General features: G+C 35.2%; 1 protein-coding gene across 1 annotated transcript; it reads right to left on the minus strand.

Annotated features, from left to right (window-relative positions):
• Positions 1 to 20,913: 20,913 nt before the first annotated feature.
• On the minus strand, positions 20,914 to 21,582 carry LOC137388537 (uncharacterized). The gene has a single exon (XM_068075022.1). It carries the CDS (start codon positions 21,580 to 21,582, stop codon positions 20,914 to 20,916), a length of 669 nt encoding a protein of 222 aa, XP_067931123.1.
• Between the last annotated feature and the right edge of the window lie 560 nt (positions 21,583 to 22,142).

Here is a 22,142-nt window from a genome sequence, read left to right on the forward strand (position 1 = left end):
ATAAAATTATTTTATATTCTGCTGTTTTATTATGTTTGAAAAACAGGAACAAGCAAAAACTTTTGTAGTAGTAGTATACGAAACAATTTTCATCATAAAAGACATTTTAAAATGATACAAATCATAGTTACTTAAAAATCTAGACAGCTACATAATGTGAAACTAGCCCAACACCTTCTCTATTATATCATTTTTTCAGGAGTCAATCGATGTAAGGATTTGGGAGTTGTTGGCTCGTAGTAGTTCACCATGTTCTGGAGTAAGCAACTATAGCATCAAGGAATATGTGTCTAGCGAGAAATGCCTTGACAAGCCAAGTATTTGCCCACTAAAAATGTAAGCAACAAAACTCCTGGCTTGTAACCACTGTAGTATGGATTACTATTACATATAAAAGTTTGCTAGTTATAAGTAATAATACATGTAGTACATAGAGCTAAACTCGAGGCAGTTTTAGGAGTTGTAGACTAGGGTAGTTATAACTGCCTCAGCCTACTACTAATCTTACCAATACTGTTATTATAAATTGTATTTACGTTTTTATGTGGAGCAGCACATATAATTACAGTCTGTCTAGTGCTAGCACACCTGTTAATAGATTCATTTAACTCACAGTCTATTCATGTTAAGGATGCATGTGGTATGATATAAACAGCCAGACAACTTAACTTATACTTTTTCTATAGCTACAACGTTGGCTGATGTTTACTATAACCTCGTGGAGTTAACTATGGTTAAAACATAACAAATTTTAACCAAATTATTTTCATCATTCTGGTATAAATTTTCAGATTCCCAGAGTGCAGCTAAGAGAAAGATTACATTTTGTTTGAACAAATAACTAGCAGTACTTATACTAATGAACATAAAACCAAGATTAAATTGATAATATTGTATGGTAGCTTTATACAAAATGTAGAATTAGGCCAGCTAAAAGGAAGAAACAGCACAGGGTAGCTGATTAAACCACTAGTCAATTTGTATTCCAAACATAAATACAACAACTAATTTAGGTCATTCTCATAAAATAAATATAAAAAAAAACATTATTATCTATCGAAAAGCAGAGTTTCTAGAATTTTAGTAACCAACTTGGTCAGAACAAGAATTTTGCTATCTTCAAAAATATGTATTAAATATTTTTTCTGACAATGCTTTCTTAATGTATCCTGTTTCATCAATATTTCATAATGTGAAAATTTTCTGTTGCGAAAATTTTAATTCTAACAGCATTTCTAGGTGAGTAAACTGATGATATCGAGCAGTGCTTCCAAGCATTATCTTGGTATTGATATGGTATTGATAAATTTTAATACAACCTTTATTATTATAAGAGTACAGTCTGTTCATCTGTCGGGTCAATGCCAGGGTTAAAGGTTAGAATGAAAGCTGCTTTTAATAGGACTCCATATCTTAGCATTGACCTTGGTAGACTGAAATTCTAATGCCCGCACCCATCAACCACTTTTCAGTATTTTAGAATAACTATGGATGTACTTATTCTCTGTGCTTTATTGGTGCACCAAACAATTTCTCACAGCCCACTAGACTGTCAGGGTATTTATTAATATTTTTAATAAAGATTGTTATAACTATTACTATAACTAGTAATACTATTTATGAAATGTCTATGATAATGAAAAATGTTGGTTATTTAGTGTCAATATTCTTGAGAGCCAAGGTACTAGAAAGACAAAGAGATGTTTTAAAAAAAACTACTCATAATGTCTGTGATAGATAACCAGGCTCCTTAGTGAATACAACATAACATTTTTTAAAATAATATTGAAGTGCAGAGTAACAGGGTTGCAGACAAGTTATTAGTTTGTTTAAGCTGAACAGCCTCAAAGCTGGAACTGTCTTTAAGCAAACAGTTTGCCAAAGAAATGACAGTTACCTGGGGTACGATGGCATTTAAGTGGTGTTGTGTCTTGATACTTTTTGTCTTCATAAAAACTTAAAAATCTTGAAGTGATATATGACACTTTTTATTTTTTTAGATTATTTAACATAGTTTTTAACTAAATTTTTAATTAAATGAATTTGCACAACTCGGGTGATCAATTTAGTGAAAATTATTTTTTCACATTATACAAGCTGGATATTGACTATTGCTAATATTCAGCTTTTATTATTAGAATTAAAACTGAAAATATTACCTCAATTATTTTCTTTATTACTGTTGGTTATTTTGAACTCTGACAGAGCTGCTATTTTGTCCATTTATACGCCTTCATAATTGATGAATAAGAAATAATCTGTTGTATTTGGTATTTTGTTTGTAATTCCTTCTATTTGAAATCAGCTTTATTGAGGTTTGTTCAGAAGGACTCACAGATTCATCAGTAATAAGAAATGGTTTTGTATTAAAGTGATGTAATGAAGTGTGGAACAGCTGCTAAAACCTTTTATTTTTGTATTAACAGTAGCAGTAGCTTAAAATGCACCAACATTAATATGCAATAACAAAGTTTAATACATTCTATGAATCCGATGATTGAAATGTTCATGGATCTCAAGCTCAAACTTGTCTATTCAGCTTAGTGGACTGACTAGATAACCAACTGAAGTAACGGGCCATGTTATAACACCTCCCAAAGCCTCAGAGTAATTTTTATTTTTACAAGGCTTTGGGCAGAACCCTCATAATAATAGTATGATGCTTCTGAGCAAAGAAGCCACTATATAGATGGACAGTCGTTAATGATAATAATATAGAAATGTGGCGTAAATGTATACCATCAGATCTACTGCTGTGTTTACTATAGATGCTTGCTGATCAGCGATATATGTGCGATTATCAGAGCTTACCAATACTGATTCAAAGTGCTAGCTAGAAAATGTGGTTGAAGCTGAGCGCTTACTGAGGCTAAAGAGCTGACTAAGTTTTGATAGACTAGACACTATGGCCATCAATTCTGTAGAAAAGTTGTGGAGTTCTTTTATGATGCAAATTGACACTCTGTCTAACTTAGTAGGTAAAAATGTTTACTAACCCATATTATGTTCCGTGACTGATTTAGTGTGTTACTTAGTTTTATATCAGTGTTCTATTAAAAAGGCTGCCACTAATCATGATGAGACAAATCATGATGATGAGTCATAATAAATCTCACCTAGAAAGATAAGATCAAGAGCATCAAAATCTTAAAATGGCTGATTTCTTATCTATGGTGAACATTCTAACTCAAAAGGTCCTAAATGGCTGGGACATGTGCATAAAAGGTATGTGAGCCATTGACAAAACAACTATTATATTCATAACTCTGCAAAGAAAAGAAGAATCAGGGTAGACCAAGACTAAGATACAAATATATAGCTAAGAGTAACAGGAAGTTGAGAGAACTCCGACACAACAAACAGATGGTAAAAAAACCAACAAACATATGGTAAGAAAAGACAACAAACAAAGCTGCATGAAAATCAGAGATCAAGCCCAAACCATAAAACTGTCATTGCGAAAACAGCCAAATGCAATAGAGAGAAAAAAAGAAATAGACAGCCAGAAAAAGATGTGGAGAGAGACAGGGAGCGAGACAGAGCGAGAGAGAGATGGCGAAAGAGATGGAGAGAAAGAGAAAGATAGAGAGAGAGATGGAAAGAGGGAAGGAGAGAGATAGAGAGATAAAGACAAAGAGAAAGAAGAGATAGAAAAAGAGATAATGAGAGAGAGGGGAAAGAGAGAGAGATGAAGAGAAAGAAAGAGGCTGGGAGAAAGATATGGATAAAGAGAGATGGAAAGAGAAATGGAAAGAGATATGGAGAGAGACAGATAGAGAAAGAAATAGAGAGATGGAGATAGGAATAGAGAGAGAGAGGAAAAGAGAGAGAGGGAGAGATAGATTGTCCTAGTAATCTGTTTTTGCCCAAAATATGGGAGAACTCAGTAATCCAATATAACATTGATAGTGAGCTAGAAAACTGACCATTACTACCACCTTTTTGGTTAAAGGCAAAATTTTGTTAATATAGAAATCAGAAAACAAGCACTAAATTCTTGCATACAGGGCCATCAACTGATAGACTCTCTTCAAAAGCTCAAAAAAGAGCAGTTCAAGTCGCTGAGCGTTACCATAGAATAATATTTGAAATTCATTAATATAGTCTGATCTGAGTAATCACAAAAAAACAGCACTCATGTACCTGCAGGTGAGAGAATTCCTAGCGAGAAGTCATCCTTAGTTAATAACAAGACACATATAACAGCACTTACCTGCAGGAAAAAATTCCTAGCATGCAGACCTCGTAGTTAATAACAAGACAAAAATAACAGCATTTACCTGCAGCAAAGAATTCCTAGCATGCATGCACCTTTAGTTAATAACAAGACAAGATGGACAAGTCTAGGAACGCTACAGCTCGTGAAACAACTCCTTATAAATAAAACTCAAATAAGGGAAATATAAGCATAGAGGAAAGCACTTAAAAAGATCCTGAAACATAATCTCAATGACAATTCTTCAACAACAATGCAAGGAGTACACACGCTACCCTATTTACCGTCATTCGTGTTACGAACAACGGTAGAAGCGAACGATGTTGTGCGTGTGCCAAAAATGTTCATACAGAGTTGTCCAAGTTCGATTTTGTATTGTGCACTTTTTTCTGAGTAGTGTAACTTTCCGTCACTGACACCGACATACCAAAAGACTTTTGATCAGACCAAAATAAGGACAGTCATTGTTGCATCATTAAACTGCTATGATGATAATGATGATACCTATCTTTATAGAGCATATTATTTTATTATTATTTAGTGTTCTTCAAAAGCAGTGCAAACCAGTATAGCTAATTATACAAACTTCAAACATGCCTATGTAATTCTTAAACACACACTCTGTGGAAAATAGCAAATTGAGACAACTAACGAAAAAGTTCGTTTAACCAACTGCCATCTGGAGCGTAACTTGTTTGTAAGTTGGGGAGTCAGCTGGAAAGAATGAAGATTAAGAATTGTGTTACTGTCGCTCAGCAACCTATTAATATGATCTAAAGCATTGAACTTACGCTGGGAAGAGGCTTTACGAAAATCTCTTACTCAATTAGTTTACACCATGAATTATTACAGCAATAGCAGTAAACAATAAATGACACTAACAATGACACTACGTGTATTATAAATGACAATAATAGCAGTTTACCACTAATAGTGTCATTCATAAACAAACAGTATTGTTACAGTATATATTACATTTTATTAATTTTTTCCACATGTAAATTTTATAATAAAACAATTTATAACTGACAAAAAATAAAAAAAATAAACCATTCTCCAAAAACAAACTTTTTATCCCCAATTTAACCTTTTATTTAAATTACTAATATATTTTGTATTTTATCCCATTCTTTAAGCCTAACTGTCTCATATGCTGTAAGATATATCCAGGTGTGTGGTTAAAATATAAATAAGGTTTTTTTTGGAAATTTATTGATATATTTGCTCACTCTTCTTCATCAGAAAGCGCAAAAAACCATTATCTGCAAAATAGTTCAGGAATGCCACAGAGAGGTCAATTAGGGCAGGTGTTAGAGTGTCTGACTGCATGCTATATGTTGAGTCCTGCGCAAGATGCTCTGTTATTATAATCTCTAACCATAGCTTCCGGCTAGGGTCAGAGGTTACATTATAAACTCTAATCATAACTTTCAGCCAGGGTTAAAGATCACATTGTGACATCTGATTGCAGTAAAGACTAATTACATTTGAAATTACTACCTTAGCATCTTAAAGAACAGTGTAAGTAAATTTTGCTGTAACAAAACAGATCTCAATGACAAGTAAAACTCACCTCATCATATTTGATTGATTGCTTCCTCAGCTTATGTTCTTCAAATGATTCAACTTGTCGTTCAATTAAATGTTTTGCTGATGGTACTCATTCATTTGTAATTTCAACCCAATATTAACAACTATTGTATAAAAATTATATTTTATTATAATAAGAGTCAGTAACAGAAATATCTTTTTAAGATAACATTGCTATTGATGATCAGAAGTAAAATGGTGTGAAATACAACAGTTATAGAATTGTAAACCAGTACTTTTACATTACACCCATACAGCTGTATGTTTCAAAGCTTGATTATAGTACATGCATGTTTAACAGCCTTAAGTAAAATAAGGCAGTACGATAGATTATGAATTGAAGGCTTATACTACGACTGACCACAAGTAAAGCTGGCAATGGAACTATTATTTTTACTCTATGGGTAGACATGAGTTGAAATCCTTTCCATGTTATTACCGTATTTCAGGATTCGGTATTCAAAAACAGTTATTAATTCTATATAAATAGCTTTAGAAGGTCATATGGATGTCATATCATGATTCTACAAAAATGGTACTTCAAGTGTAAAGTAAGGGCTGTGGTTTCGATATGTCTTAAGTTGAGCGCTCATCTAAAAAATCTGGTATACAATGCCAAATTTTTGCTCAAAACCCTGTTTATATATTGTATACACTTAAATTAGGTAATCTATAGTATAATTCTTGTTCAAGCAAAAAACATCATTTTAAAACTTTATAACAAGTTTTAGTTTGTTAATATTTGATAAAAATTAGCTTATAGAACTGAGAACATAGAATCCTAAAAACATTGCACATCATTTGTATAACAAATGTTGCTGTTGATGCTGAATTGGTGATCTCCCTATCACCAAAATAACTACATAATAAAAGCAGCTGCCATCTAGTAATTATCTATTTGGACACAATTTATCATTCATCTAACTTTACCATCTGGCAATGCAACATTGCATGCATAAGATTTTGTAATGCTAACACCTCTTTGCCTACCAAAAATTGTAAAATGATATGATACTATTAATAAGCAGAAATAAAATAGCTGAGACTGTTTCAGAGATAAATTGTCTCGCAGACTTTCTAACACTGCCATTTTCTAGCGAATACTTCTAAAGAATTTGAGCTTAATTAATTTTATTAAAAATTTGTACTGAAGTCATTTGAAGTAAACTTCTCTCATACGAATGTTCTGATCAACATAAAAATATCTCGATGTAACTTGAATATTCTTAATTTGCACAATGATGATTATACACCATATTGTAGCACGCAGAGCTTTACAATGACCTCTCCAAATAATCATGACATTAATAATTTACAATTGACACTGAAACCACTCAGAGATGTTTGACAAGAACAGTAGCAGTTGAATGAACACCTTTGAATCTCTCAGCTATACCATTAGAGTAATTTCCTTCCATGGGAACTTCTAGAACCTTCTGAAACCGGAAATCTTTTATTTTTGACTGTTGAGTAAACCTGCTGGTAGAACAGGACATAGCCATAGAGAATCCTTCATGTTTGGCTGTCTCAAGCACTTTTGCTGTCAGCTTCTTCGACAATCCTTTTCGCGTACACTCTGGACAGATAGTGGTCATCTTTATGCACCAAATCTTTTTTCTATGCTGAAACATCAACAAGGGCATCACTAATATGAATGTTCTGAGGACATGTCTTGCAGCTGGTGGGTAACTTCTTGACTTGCTCTGACGTGGCTATTGTAGATTGTAATAATCAAAGTTTCATGCTTCTCTCCATGTGTTCCTTTCACCAGTGAATATTTCCTTGCTATGGTTAACTTTTTAACAATATTTCTTCAATATCACCCAATATGGACTCAGTATATTAAATAGATAGACAAGTTGTACTTGAGTATAGTGCTGCTTTTTGTTTTTACATCTATTTGCTGTTACCTATACTAGTACCCTGGCAGTCGAGTGTGCTGTGAAAAAGTTTCAAGTGTGCTGATAAAGCACTGATAATAAATATTTGCAGATTTACTTTTAATTGCTGGAAGGCGGTAGGTTGATGCAAGCATTAGAGTGTTGGGTTACTAAGCTGAGTGTCAAGAGGTCATATCTTACATGAAGGAAAATTGTATCCCAATGTATAACCCTATATTTGGAGAGATGGACACACATGTCACTTATTTTAGTAAAGATCAGTACCCAGCAATAAAAAGAGAGAATAAATATGATAATAATAATAATAATAATAATAATAATAATAAACCACGATAATTCTAAAACAATTCAAGGTAAATGAATGGTAGTACACTGAGCGGTGAAGATGCATGTTGTGGATTTGATCTTCGTACGATACCATCTTTCTTCCCAAATCCAACCATAGTTTTGGACAGTTGGACAGGTAAATTGAAATGTCTCTTATTATTTTAAAGATTATCTATTATTTCAAACTTGAAAAAAACAATAACACTTTTAAACAATGTTTTCTGCTCAGGATAAAACTATGTGGGGTGATTTAAAGTTGCAAACAAAAAATTTAAACTATCAGATTAAGATTCCAAGTATGGAAATGTTTGAACCATTTAGGGGAACATGAATTAATTATGGTAAATTGTTAACTATTATAATTTATTAACAGTATTACACATACAAGGGACAACTATGACATTGCATTATACTGTTTGTCTATCTAAATCTCAAAGTTTATCATCATCTGTCATTGCCTGTTCAAATGTTCGCCTGTCCAGTTAGACCTATTAGAATTCTCAAATGAAACTGTGCACTTTTGATTATTAACTAATATTACTTTTTTTGTATTTTTAACTTTTTGAAACTGTTTAACGACTAATTTTTTGCTTTTGTTACCTAATTTTCAAATTTTGAATTTTTAATTGTGCCGTTTCTATTTCAAATATTCGTCACATTTCATTTACGGTTTTTGTAAGGGTTCGTTGTTTGTTTATCTAGTTATAGCAAGTACAATCTGGCAGCAAAAAATCTGTTTCACATTAAATTTGAACTCACAAGACTACAAACAGTCGCCTCTTATTACTGTGCTGAGCTACTCTTGCCATTCAATATTATATATGTTATCTATCCTTATCACAATTGCTGATATCATACTAATTATGTACATTTTATTATTATTTAATATTACCCTTTGTGTCGGTTTATTTTTTGATAAATATTTTTGAAAACTTTATAACCATTACCTATTTTCAAATGTCCTATTACATGCTTTTAATTTATGGTTCTTTCAAAGAACAATCACTAAAAACTTTTAACACAAAAGGCCAATATTTTTTTAGCATTCGTACCAGTATCAAGAAGTACCAATATCGTTGTATTCCAAAATCTGACGGATTGCTTCTGCTGCAACAGTAACTTTTTTACACACAATTTTATATGTAGTCATTGTTATTATTATTTCAACATGTTCATTATTTTTATATTATCTTTTCAGTTCATAATAATTCTATCAGTACCAAACTATTTTCCATTGTAGTAGAGCAGACTAGCTAGCCATTATTTGCTAATTATTTCACATTTAAACACCTTTACAATTGTTTTATTTTTTCTCCAAGTATATTCAAACTGCACAAAACACCTTTCTCATGATATAAAGTTTAATAGTTAAAATGGTGAATGTTGTACATGTTAAGTAGAAACAACTTTCCTGTGCAAAAGTTTTTTATTACCTGAAAAACGCCGAGCATTCAACTAGTAATATTATAACTAAACACTGGCCGTTTTAAAGATAAACTCAGCTAGTAAAATGCAGGTAACTTTAATAGCAGAAAAAAATCAGTCAACGAGATTAATGTTTTTTTGTTCTTTGCATTTATATCAGAATTGCACCAAAATTCAAAATTACAGGTTTAGTTCTCTGCTAATTTGACATCTTATAACACAAATGGTTTTGCAACTTCAGCAATGATAAAACCTTCATCAGTGAAAACCATTATAACTTAACTTACTCATACTTTTGGAAGACATTTCCTTCTTGAGATAGTCTTTCTAAGAAATCTCCAAGAACATTGAGTTTTGAAAGAACGTTCTTACTAAATCCATATGGCTTATAATTAAAGAGGACTTTGCAGTCAGGTTCATTATCATCAGTAATTTTGTTCTCCGGATATTTAACCACAGAGAAGACAAACCCCGCAACCTGTTTTATAAAAAATTCATGAACATAGTTAAACATGCAACTATTGCACAGGTAAAGTAAATGGAACAAGAAACTGAAGTCTTGCTGACTTCTCTTCAAAACTAAACTCAGACTGCTACTACTAAGTCAAGATAATAACAGTTAGCTGTGTCAGGTGACTTCCTGATGAAAGAAAGAGGAAGGGGGGAACTAAAGACTTGCTGGAAACTCGTGATTGAGACGAAAGGAATTTCAGGACAGGATCTTTAGAGATATCAATTGTAATGAGTGCACTTGCAGCTTTCTACTGTATTTCATGAACGCTACTATTTGCTACAAAATTGCTACTATGTCCTATTTTCAGGTTAGCTGATCTACTTTAATATGGTTGAAATGATTTGAGTTTGATACACATGTATAAAATAGCACACAAACTAGGAAGATTCTGCATTGCGAAGAGCATATATAAAAGCGATATACAGCTGGAGTATAAGCTAAATTTTATTAACAGATGCATTCTAGCATATTTATAAAAATGAGCATGTTGGCTGAATACTGCATACAACTGTGTATAAAAGTGATGGAAAAATACTTGATACGATTGAGTACTATAGCTGTTACCCTAAATTAGCAGTATCAATGTCTGCGTGTACCCAGAGTTATCTCCCTTCACTCCATGTCAAACCTCGCTTAAACTGACACTCTTTTGGAACTTTTTAAACTTTTTTCTTCTGAATAAACAATTTTTTATACACATCTCAGCCTTTGAATTTATATTACGCCTAAACTGCAGTTGTTTCTTTTACAGATATTCAAAATGCATAAATGTAGAAGGTTAAATGTAAAGTTGGTAAAGTTAGTAGTAAAGTAAATCTAAGTTAAATGTACTGCATGCTAGCTTTTGGAAATATTGTTACTGGTTAGACAATTGCAAAATAAAAAAAAGGAAATAAACATTTTTGTATTTTCCGTAAATTTGTTCACCATAGTACAAACTACATAAACCTTTGCTGTAATTATCAAATTTAATTTTGCTGCTTTTTTCAAATAGTAGAAAACAATCAAGTCATGCTTTGTTGAAATTTAATGAGAAAAATCTCTCAAAAAAACTTAGTTTTAAACCAATTCAATTGCGTTTAACGTAAAAGATTTGATTAAAAATTGGTTTATGAACACATATAAAAGTTTATGGTTACACACCTAAAAGCAATAGTTTAGGTTTAAACTATAAAAAACCTTTTCATTTTACTTGATTTTTGTTATATCAATACTATATGCTTTTTGTATTATTGAAGCAGCAACTTCACACATCAGGTTGTAAAAACTTTTTTTTGATTTCAACTTTTATATTTCCTTCCTGTCCGAGGTGCTTTACGAGTTACTTGTTAAAGTCAATATTTGTGTAAATGTCTTTAGACACATTATGGAGGTCTATGACGCTTTAGAATTTGAAGCATTTCTCTAAAGTGCTAAAGTTTTTGATAAAAATTTTATGCTTTGTAAAAGTAAGTTTTTAAAATTTAACAATCTATGTTCTTGTAAATGAATCAACCTTTTGAAAATTTTGATCCTAAGCTACAATAAGTGGTTGCTCGTCAAAGAGCATCTTTTCATGCCATAAACTTATGCATAAAACGGTATGCATAAACTTATGCATAAACGGTTCATGAACTCCTTGATCCGTTTTGGACGGACTTCTCTTCAACATCATCAACTGTCCCAAAGTTCAAAGGTTCATTTTTTTCAGAAGCTGCACCAAGCAGGTAAGAGCTCTTTCCATATTAATCTCTTTTCTTTCCTCAAAATCTACGAAAAGCTCAGAATCATGTCACAATGCAATAGAAATCTAATGGCAATATAGTGTTTTATAAATCTCATAAATGATCCATCTGATAAATACAAATTTTCTAGAATTAAATAGAAAATAGTAAGTTAATTAATAAGTAAGGTGTATATATAAATAAATGTGTATATATATTTATGTATATATACTTATACACGCATATATATATATATACATATATACAGATTTTTATACAGGTTTTTATACAGGACAGATAGCGCAGTTGGTAAGGTATTGGGACCGTGATCACTAGGTCCTCGGTTCAAACCCCGACAACTGCACTTTTCTGGTGGTCCTTGGACAAGACCCTTGCTTGTATAACGTCTACAACCTCTATGATGAGTGCAATAACCAAAGCCATGCTGGCTCGGACGTCGCCCGGTCAAACAAGGTCCGCGCTGCCTGTTGCTGAACCAGGACAAGGCAGTGAAACATGGGCTACTGGTTCAAAACGGATGAAATGGACTCGGACTGATAACACGGACCTCATGCAGTGCTACTATATGAGTGAACCTCAAAAGTGGGGCTATATGGGAAGGATGCGTCAACTGTGGATAAACATGCGCCCTGAATTGCCACTAACCGCTAAGCAACTTGTAGCTCGGAGGAGTAACATAATCAAGCGGCAGCTCATATCGGAACTTGAGGTAGATGAAACTAAGGAACAGTTCACCCAAATAACCTCAACCAACGAGGAGCGCATATCATCACACACTGTCACACATACACGATCATGTGTTGACTCACTGGTTGAAGAAGACATGCACTTGGACCTTGACCCAAGGGTGAGAGAGCTTGCGGAAAATATCATCAACAAGATGTCAGCTGCTAATGATTATGGAAGCAGGGTACCACTACGGAAAGTTAGCAAGGCCATACCTAAGAAGCTGTTAGAAGACATTAACATGGCACTAGAGTCAATCTCAACTGGATCAATCAGTGAGACTAATGCCTTAATCTACAGTACAGCAACCGCCATCTTGGAGGAGATGGATATTAAGCCAATGCCAACAAGGCTGCAAGCCATTCCATCCTGGCAGCTGAGGCTACAAAATAAGATCAAGAACTTGCGCAAGAAAGTTAGTAGGCTCAGTGAGAGATCTAACCACAGTTTGGAGCGTCTAAAAAGGGAAGCCACAATAGAAACTCTAGAAATCTGCCAAACAGCAGCTAGTAGCACTCTCGGCACGACTGAAGCGGTACACCAAAGAGCGGGATAACAAGAGAATGAACAAACTGTTCATCAATAATCCATCTAGAGTGTATTCCCAGTTCAAAGGTGAACTGCAGAGGCCAATGTCAGATCCTCCCCGATCTAGCACTTCAAAGTTCTGGAAAGACATCTGGGAGAAAGAGACTACTCATAACACCACTGCAAATTGGCTGAAGAGGCTTAAAGAGAGCCACCAACACACTGTGGCCAGCAAGGACTCACCATCAGCAAAGAGGACATCAAGTGCAGAGTGCAGCGTATAAAGAACTGGGCAGCACCTGGCCATGACATGATTCAAGCCTTCTGGTTAAAAAAATTGACATCACTTCACACTAGAATGGCTAAGCAGATGAAATGCCTAATAGAACAAGGTGACCATTCAGAATGGCTGACCAAAAGACGAACTGTACTTCTGATAAAAGATCCAAAGCAGGGGCCGATTCCTAAAAACTATCGACCAATAACGTGCTTGCCCACCACTTGGAAACTGCTCTCAGGAATAGTTGCAGACAAACTGGAAGAGCACATGAGTCACTATATGACCAGTGCTCAGAAAGGAATTGGGCGCAACACCCGAGGAGCTAAACCGGTGGATCGGACGGTCTGTCAAGACAGCAGGAGAAGGCAAACCAATCTTGCCATGGCTTGGATTGACTACAAAAAGGCCTATGACTCAATTCCCCATAGTTGGATACTTGAGTGCCACAGTATGTACAATGTTCACCCTGCTCTTGTGGCATTCATCAAGATGTCAATGACCAAATGGAAGACAGAACTGGAGGCTAATGGCAAAAAGCTGGCGAGGGTACAAATTAAGCGAGGCATCTATCAAGGTGACTCCTTATCACCGCTGCTCTTCTGCATATGCCTAAACCCTCTAAGCAATATGCTGGAGGAGACTCAATATGGGTACCAGTTTAAGAGTGGCACCAAGATAAACCACCTCTTCTACATGGATGAAATCAAGCTGTACGCTAACAAGAAAAGGGACATTGATTCGCTAATACACCTCACTCAGGTATACAGCAAGGACATCGGAATGACCCTGATGATCGGTATTGAGAAATGTGGAAGGCTAATTCTTAAGAAAGGCCATTCTATGCTCACAGATGGCCTAAGAATGCCAAATGGTACCATCAAAGATATAAAAGAAGGGTACAAGTACTTGGGGATTATGCAAAGCAGCATCAACCACGTTGCCGAGGTACGTCACAAAGCCATTACCGAATACAAGAAACGCCTTCGGCAGGTCTTACGGAGCCAGCTCAATGCCAAGAACCAAGTCATGGCAATAAATACCTACACACTGCCAGTAATAAGATATCCAGCAGGCATAATAAAGTGGACTGAGGAAGCCATCAAAGAAACGGATATATCAACTCGTAAACTGCTGACCATGCATGGAGCACTCCATCTAAAATCTGATGCTACTAGATTGTATCTTGATAGGAAAGATAGCGGTAGAGGACTCAAAAGTGTTCAGCAGACAGTGAAAGAGGAGGAGCAAAGCATCAAAGCATATGCAGCCTCCATGGCCATCTCAGATAACTTGCTAGCTGAATTTCAATCGGCTGCTCTTACAGCGGACCTACGCCCTGATGATGAGGAAATTGACTGGCACACAAAACCTCTTCATGGTGCTTACCACCAACAAATATCTAAAGTTGGCGATCTTTACCAGACATATATGTGGCTGAACAAAGAAAACCTAACGGCCAATACAGAGTCGCTAATCGTGGCAGCCCAGGAGCAAGTGTTCCCAACAAGGCAACTCCAAACGAAAATCTATCACACCAGAGACGATCCTAGATGCAGACTGTGCAAAGATGCACCTGAGACCATCCAACACAGCATCAGTGGATGCAAGCAGCTAGCAGGGAACACATACACTGAGCGGCATAATCATGTCGCAGGTATTGTGTATAGAAGTCTAGGTGATGAGTATGGCCTTAATAAACCACAACACTGGTGGGAAGCTCCTGGTAAGGTGAATGAAAATGACCGGGCTAAGATCCTCTGAGACTTCTACATCCAAACTGACAAGCATGTCCTGGCAAACCAACCAGATATAGTGGTGGTAGACAAAGAAAACAAGAGAGCTACTATAATAGATATAGCAGTACCCAATGACTACAATATAGCCAGCAAAGAAAAAGAAAAGGTAGAGAAATATCTCCCTCTTGGAGAAGAAATTGAAAAATGCTGGAATGTAAGGACAACTGTAATCCCAGTAGTCATTGGGGCACTGGGCGCAATAACACCGGCGCATAAAATGTGGCTTGCCCAAATACCAACAGCAATCAACTCAGGTGAGTTGCACAAAAGTTCGCTATTGGGAACAGCTAAGATCTTGAGGCGAGTGCTCAAACTCCCAGGTCTCTGGTAGGAGACCAGAGTTAGAGCAGAATTTACCACCCATACGGAATATCCGGGGTGAGGAAACTTTTTGTATATATATATATATATATATATATATATATATACAAAAAGCAATCTATCAAGGTGACTCCTTATCACCGCTGCTCTTCTGCATATGCCTATACATACATATATATATATATATATATATATATATATATATATATATATATATATATACTAATATATCTAGTGGAAATCTTCTGACTAAAAAGTGCTCAATGCCATAAAGGCAGTGCATATAAAATAATTTAAAATAATTTAAAAGAAGATAAAAATTTTGACTATTATATTTACACTACTAATAGTTTCGTGTTAAAAACACTCACCAGGTGACATTCATTTATGCGCAGAAGCTTATATATACGTAGGAACATACAAGCTAGGCAGTGATCATATAATGAGGCATGCAACACTGTAAATTCACAAATTGATGGCAGTAGGAAAAGTGCAAAGGCTAAGCAATAAAATTGTAAACAATAAATGGGATGAGAAAAGCTAATCTATTAACTGTTTATTAGCAAAAATTTACTTGAGTGTTCACACCCAGATACCATTTCAGATTTCTTATTCAGTGTCGCCATATGTGGCTTGTACATAATGTAGAATTTTTCCCACAGACATAGTTCGCACTTCTTGGCACGATTATTGTAAGCTGCTGATCTGTGGATAATATTCAATTTGATGGTATGCATGATGTTCTTCTCTTTGAGGGACCATACATGTTCGCTTAGCCTGGTTGCTGATCTTTTGCTGGTATTGATGAAGGAAGACTTGTGGTTGGCGCACCTCTTCTTAAACGTATTTTCGGTTAATCCGATGTAGGTCTCTTTATTGTTATTTGTGCTTACTGTAGCTTGATATATAATTTGCTCAGTAAGGCATTGACCATTTAATGGACACTCGGTAGGTTGTCTGCAATTACAGCCTGGGTTTATATTGTTCCCGGTCTTAGTTGGTGGTATTTTCTTATTATTGCAGTTGTTAATGATACCTTTAACGCTTTTCATGCAACTATAACTAATCTTCACAGTGTTTCTGTTAAAGATTTTGTGTAAGTTGCTCATTGGAGGAAAGTATGTTGCTATTAGTTTGAGAAATTGTCTCCCTATATTGGTTCTGACTTCTTTATTAAACGGAGGGTTATACCAAGTGATGTTTCGTTTTCTTGTCTTGTGCTTATTGTTGTTGTTATTCTTTCTATATATCAGTTGGTGGCTATATCCACTTTTGTTTATTGCTTAAGAGGTACGCCAACCACAAGTCTTCCTTCATCAATACCATCAAAAGATCAGCAACCAGGCTAAGCGAACATGTATGGTCCCTCAAAAAGAAGAACATCATGCATACCATCAAATGGAATATTATCCACAGATCAGCAGCTTACAATAATCGTGCCAAGAAGTGCGAACTATGTCTGTGGGAAAAATTCTACATTATGTACAAGCCACATATGGCGACACTGAATAAGAAATATGAAATGGTATCTGGGTGTAGACACTCAAGTAAATTTTTGCTAATAAACAGTTAATAGATTAGCTTTTCTCATCCCATTTATTGTTTACAATTTTATTGCTTAGCCTTTGCACTTTTACTACTGCCATCAATTTGGGAATTTACAGTGCTTGCATGCCTCATTATAAGATCACTGCCTAGCTTGTATGTTCCTACGTATATATAAGCTTCTGCGCATAAATGAATGTCACCTGATGAGTGTTTTTAACACGAAACTATTAGTAGTGTAAATATAATAGTCAAAATTTTTATCTTCTTTTAAATTACTTTAAATTATTCTATATTATATATATATATATATATTTCTCAAAGTATGTATGACATACTTTGAGAAATATATATATATATATATTTCTCAAAGTATGTCCGTGGATATGTTGGTACACATTCCGGCTATAGATCTTAAAATCTTGTAATAAAGATTCCACACCAAAGAAGATTTGATCTCAGACTCTGCAGTGCACCAGTCAGATGCACTACCCACTAGACCACAGAAATTGAATTGCTAGATTGTCAATATAAGTCATTATATGAGAGCAAATACCTAACGGAAATACCTAAGCAAAATACCTAATTATCATAAGGTCACAAGAAGCTGTTAGCTCACATTATTAAACATACTGGCTAATAGCGCGCAGGCTAATAGCGAGCAACTCTCACTGCTTATCATAGTTTATAAGACAAAACACTTTTCTCATAATATGTGCAGCAGTTTAAAAATTAGAATGGCAAAGGTTGTTATATGTTAAAAACCAATCAATTTTTTGTTCAAAGACTTTTCTATTACCCAGGCAATACCGGTTAGCACAGTTAGTATAAACATATTTATAAGTATATATATAACATATAATTTTTTGTTTTTTTGTATCCATATATATCTAATACATAGATATATAAATACATAAAGGAACAAAATCAAAGAACAATGCATTAGATGTGTATAACTATAATAGGAATGTATATATCACTATAGCTGACAAAGGTAACTAAATGAGTAATGCAGAGATCAATGTGTTGAAATATTTTCATAAACCATGTGCTCAGTACAAGCTTCCATTTTGTGTCATCTCATCAACATGTTGGAAAACGTGCGTTTTAAAGCCAATGCTGTAATCCCAATAAAAATGCAAATGAAGCATCCGAAGTCAAAAAATGAACTATCATTAAAAACCATCTACTCGAGAATATATTTGAAAACATAACTTTACACAAACTAGACAGTTTAGAAAGACATGAGTGGCCAACTGGTTCAAACCAATGCATTGACGCTGATAACAACTGTCTGAGCAAAGGGAATACACAAGGACAAAGATGTTATAAAGTAATTATTAGTAATAGAAAAATTTAGCTACTGAACTGTAGTCATATTCATGTTAGCTTATGAATTATAAAACAGCTACATAAAAGTAGTAAGAAAAAGTTGTGGATGCACAGCAAAGCTCGTGAATAAATAATACAGGACCGACGTCTGAACTAGGAACTTGTTATACAAGTATCAATGCTTTGCTACCTTTGTGTGTCTTAAAAGGCACGAATCTATCATTTAATAGTTATTCAACAGAATTCCTTGCACTACCTGGCAGGGTATATCTCTTGTAATCATTTTCTACTGGATAAAGCTTGACTTTGTGGTAGGACAGAGCTCGTGTTGTAAGTATATACACGGTAGTATGCTTGTATGCCAATTCTTTGCTTTCTTGGACTTATGTTCATGATAGACAAATGCACACTTTTTGAGTTATACTGAGTAATGAATCTTGACTGTATATTACATGTAACACAAGTAGTGAGCCTAGCGATCTCACAATTTTATAAAATTTTCAAGCAGATCCTAACAAGCGAGGGTTTAAAAGGCTGGTTCTCAAGAACCAGACAGAACTTTGAAGCCAAATATTCCTGGCAACTTGGTAGAAGGCATGAAGCATATGCATACAGTTTGAACAAAATTGGAAAAAAGTGTGAAAACACATAGCAGGTTAATACTTTGAAGTGTAACCTTGTATACACAAGCAAGTTTCTTGATCTTATGCAGTAATAACAACTTTCCATCGATGAATCTAACATAACACTAACCAACCAGACTTTTATAATTATAATTAAAGGTACAAAAAAACCAAAGAAAACTATAAAACCATTTTTACTCTGGTGCATGAACTGGTAGGAAAACCTTTCTTAGGATTAACTCGGTCTAGGCTTCAAATTATTTAGCAGACTATTACTGTATCGTGAAGGCATAAAGATTTTTAAGAAAAGTATTGTCTGGGCTATTAACAATGATATTTTCTCATATATATATTTTAAATATACATGTATTTATAATTTTTTTTATATATACATGTAGATATATATATATATATATATATGTACTCCAATATAAGTAACACCAATTAATCATTTCTAATGACGTATCTGACAGTCTTTCACGGCTGGCTAAACTGCCAAGGTTTTAGTGCATAATGAAAATCATCTTACTACATTCAAATTTCAGCAAAATAAACCAGCTATTATTAACCATTATTACTTTAGGAGAAAAATAACTCTGTAGTTGTTATTGATATATAAATATATATATATATGTATATATATATATGTATATATATACACATGCTACAGACAGTACTGTTTCGGCTATTGAAGCCTCATCAGTGCAGCTCAGAGCTTAGGCAAGGGACACAAATCCCATTACCAATGAGAGTTGATTTCCTGCCATGAAACAACTAGGTTGCCTCACAGACTTTAAGAAAATCAATGTGCTGGCACCAGAGTGCTCAAATCACAAAAGTGATGAGCTTTGCACAAAGGCTAATAGTGCCGCACCTCTCACAGAGTGCTCAACCAAACCAAAGTAAGGGAGCATATACTCCTGCTACAGACAGTACTGTTTTGGCTATTGAAGCCTCATCAGTGCAGCTCAGAGCTTAGGCAAGGGACACAAATCCCATTACCAATGAGAGTTGATTTCCTCCTCCTATATATATATATATATATATATATATAAATATATATATATATATGTATATATTTATATATATATATATACATATATACATATATATCTATTTACATATATATAGATATATATATATATATATATAAATACACGTAAATATATATATAAACAAAATTTTTTCCTCACCCCGGTTAACCCGTATGGGTGGTAGTTTCTGCTCTAACTCGGGTCTCCTACCAGAGACCTGAGAGTTTGAGCACTCGCCTCAAGATCTTAGCTGTTCCCAATCGCGCACTTTTCTGCAACTCACTTGAGTTGATTGCTGATGGTATTTGGGCAAGCCACATTTTATGCGCCAGTGTTATTGCGCCCAGTGCCCCAATGACTACTGGGATTACCGTTGTTGTTACATCCCAGCCTTTTTCAATCTCTTCTCCAAGAGGGAGATATTTCTCTACCTTTTATTTTTCTTTGCCGGCTATATTGTAGTCATTGGGTACTGCTATATCTATTATAGTAGCTCTTTTGTTCTCCTTGTCTAATACCCCTATATCTGGTAGGTTTGCCAGGACATGCTTATCAGTCCAGATGTAGAAGTCCCAGAGGATCTTAGCCCGGTCATTTTCATTGACCTTACCAGGAGCTTCCCACCAGTGTTGTGGTTTATTAAGGCCATACTCATCACATAGACTTCTATACACAACACCTGCAACATGATTACGCCGCTAAGTGTATGCATTTTCTGCTAGCTGCTTGCATCCACTGATGATGTGTTGGATGGTCCCAGGTGCAACTTTGCATAGTCTGCATCTAGGATCGTCTCTAGTGTGATATATTTTTGTTTAGAGTTGCCTTGTTGGGAGCACTTGCTCCTGGGCTGCCATGATTAGCGACTCTGTATTGGTCGTTAGGTTTCCTTTGTTCAGCCATATATATGTCTGGTGAAGATCGCCAACTTTAGATATTGGTCAGTGGTAAGCACCATGAAGAGGTTTCGTGTGCCAGTCAATTTCCTCATCATCAGGGCAAAGCTCCATTGTAAGAGCAGCCGATTGAAATTAAGCTAGCAACGTATCTGAAGTGGCCATGGAGGCTGCATAGGCTTTGATGCTTTGTTTTTCTTCTTTCACTGTCTGTTGTACACTTTTGAGTCCCCTACCACCATTTTTCCTATTGAGATAAAATCTAGTAGTATCAGACTTTGGATGGAGTGCTTCTTGCTTGGTCAGCAGTTTACGAGTTGTTGTATCTGTTTCTATGATGGCTTCCTCAGTCCACTTTATTATGCCTGCTGAATATTTTATTACTGGCAGTGCGTAGGTATTTATTGCCATGACTTGGTTCTTGGCATTGAGCTGGCTCCGTAGGATTTGCCAAAGGCGTTTCTTGTAATCAGTAAGGGCTTTGTGACGTACCTTGGCTTCGTGGTTGATGTTGCTTTGCATAATCCCTAAGTACTTGTACCCTTTTTCTATATATTTGATGGTACCATTTGGCATTCTAAGGCCAACTGTGAGCATAGAATGGACTTTCTTAAAAATTAGCCTTCCACACTTCTCAATACCGAAAGTCATTTCGATATCCTTGCTGTATACCTGAGTGAGGTGGATTAGCGAATCAATGTCCCTTTTTTTGTTAGTGTACAGCTTGATGTCATCCATGTAGAAGAGGTGGTATATCTTGGTGCCAATCTTAAACTGGTACCCATATTGAGTCTTTTCAAGCATATTGCTTAAAAAGGATTATTGATAAGGAGTCACATTGATAGATACCTCGCTTAATTTTTACACTCGCCAGCTTTTCACCGTTAGCCTCAAGTTCCGTCCTCCATTTGGTCATTGACATCTTGATGAATGCCACAAGAGCAGGGTAAACATTGTACATACTGAGGCACTCAAGTATCCAACTATGGAGAACTGAGTCGTAGGCCTTTTTGTAGTTGATCCAAGCCATGGCAAGATTTGTATGCCTTCTCCTGCTGTCTTGACAGACCGTCCAATCCACCAGTAACTGATGTTTGGCTCCTCGGGTGTTGCACCCAATTCCTTTCTGAGCACTGGTCATATGGTGACTCGTGTGCTCTTCCAGTTTGTCTGCAACTATTCCTGAGAGCAGTTTCCAGGTGGTGGGCAAGCACGTTATTGGTCGATAGTTCTTTGGAGTCGGCCCCTGCTTTGGATCTTTTATCAGCAGTACAGTTCGTCCTTTGGTCAGCCATTCCGGATGGTCGCTTTCTTCTATTAGGCATTCTATCTGCTTAGCCATTCTAGTGTGAAGTGATGTAAAT

The sequence above is a fragment of the Watersipora subatra genome, chromosome 2 (genome assembly GCF_963576615.1).
Source record: "Watersipora subatra chromosome 2, tzWatSuba1.1, whole genome shotgun sequence".
Classification (NCBI taxonomy): Eukaryota; Metazoa; Bryozoa; class Gymnolaemata; order Cheilostomatida; family Watersiporidae; genus Watersipora; species Watersipora subatra.

Coding starts and splice junctions, on each gene's coding strand:
- LOC137388537 (XM_068075022.1), bottom strand. CDS start 21,582: ATGCTTGAAAAGACTCAATATGGGTACCAGTTTAAGATTGGCACCAAG.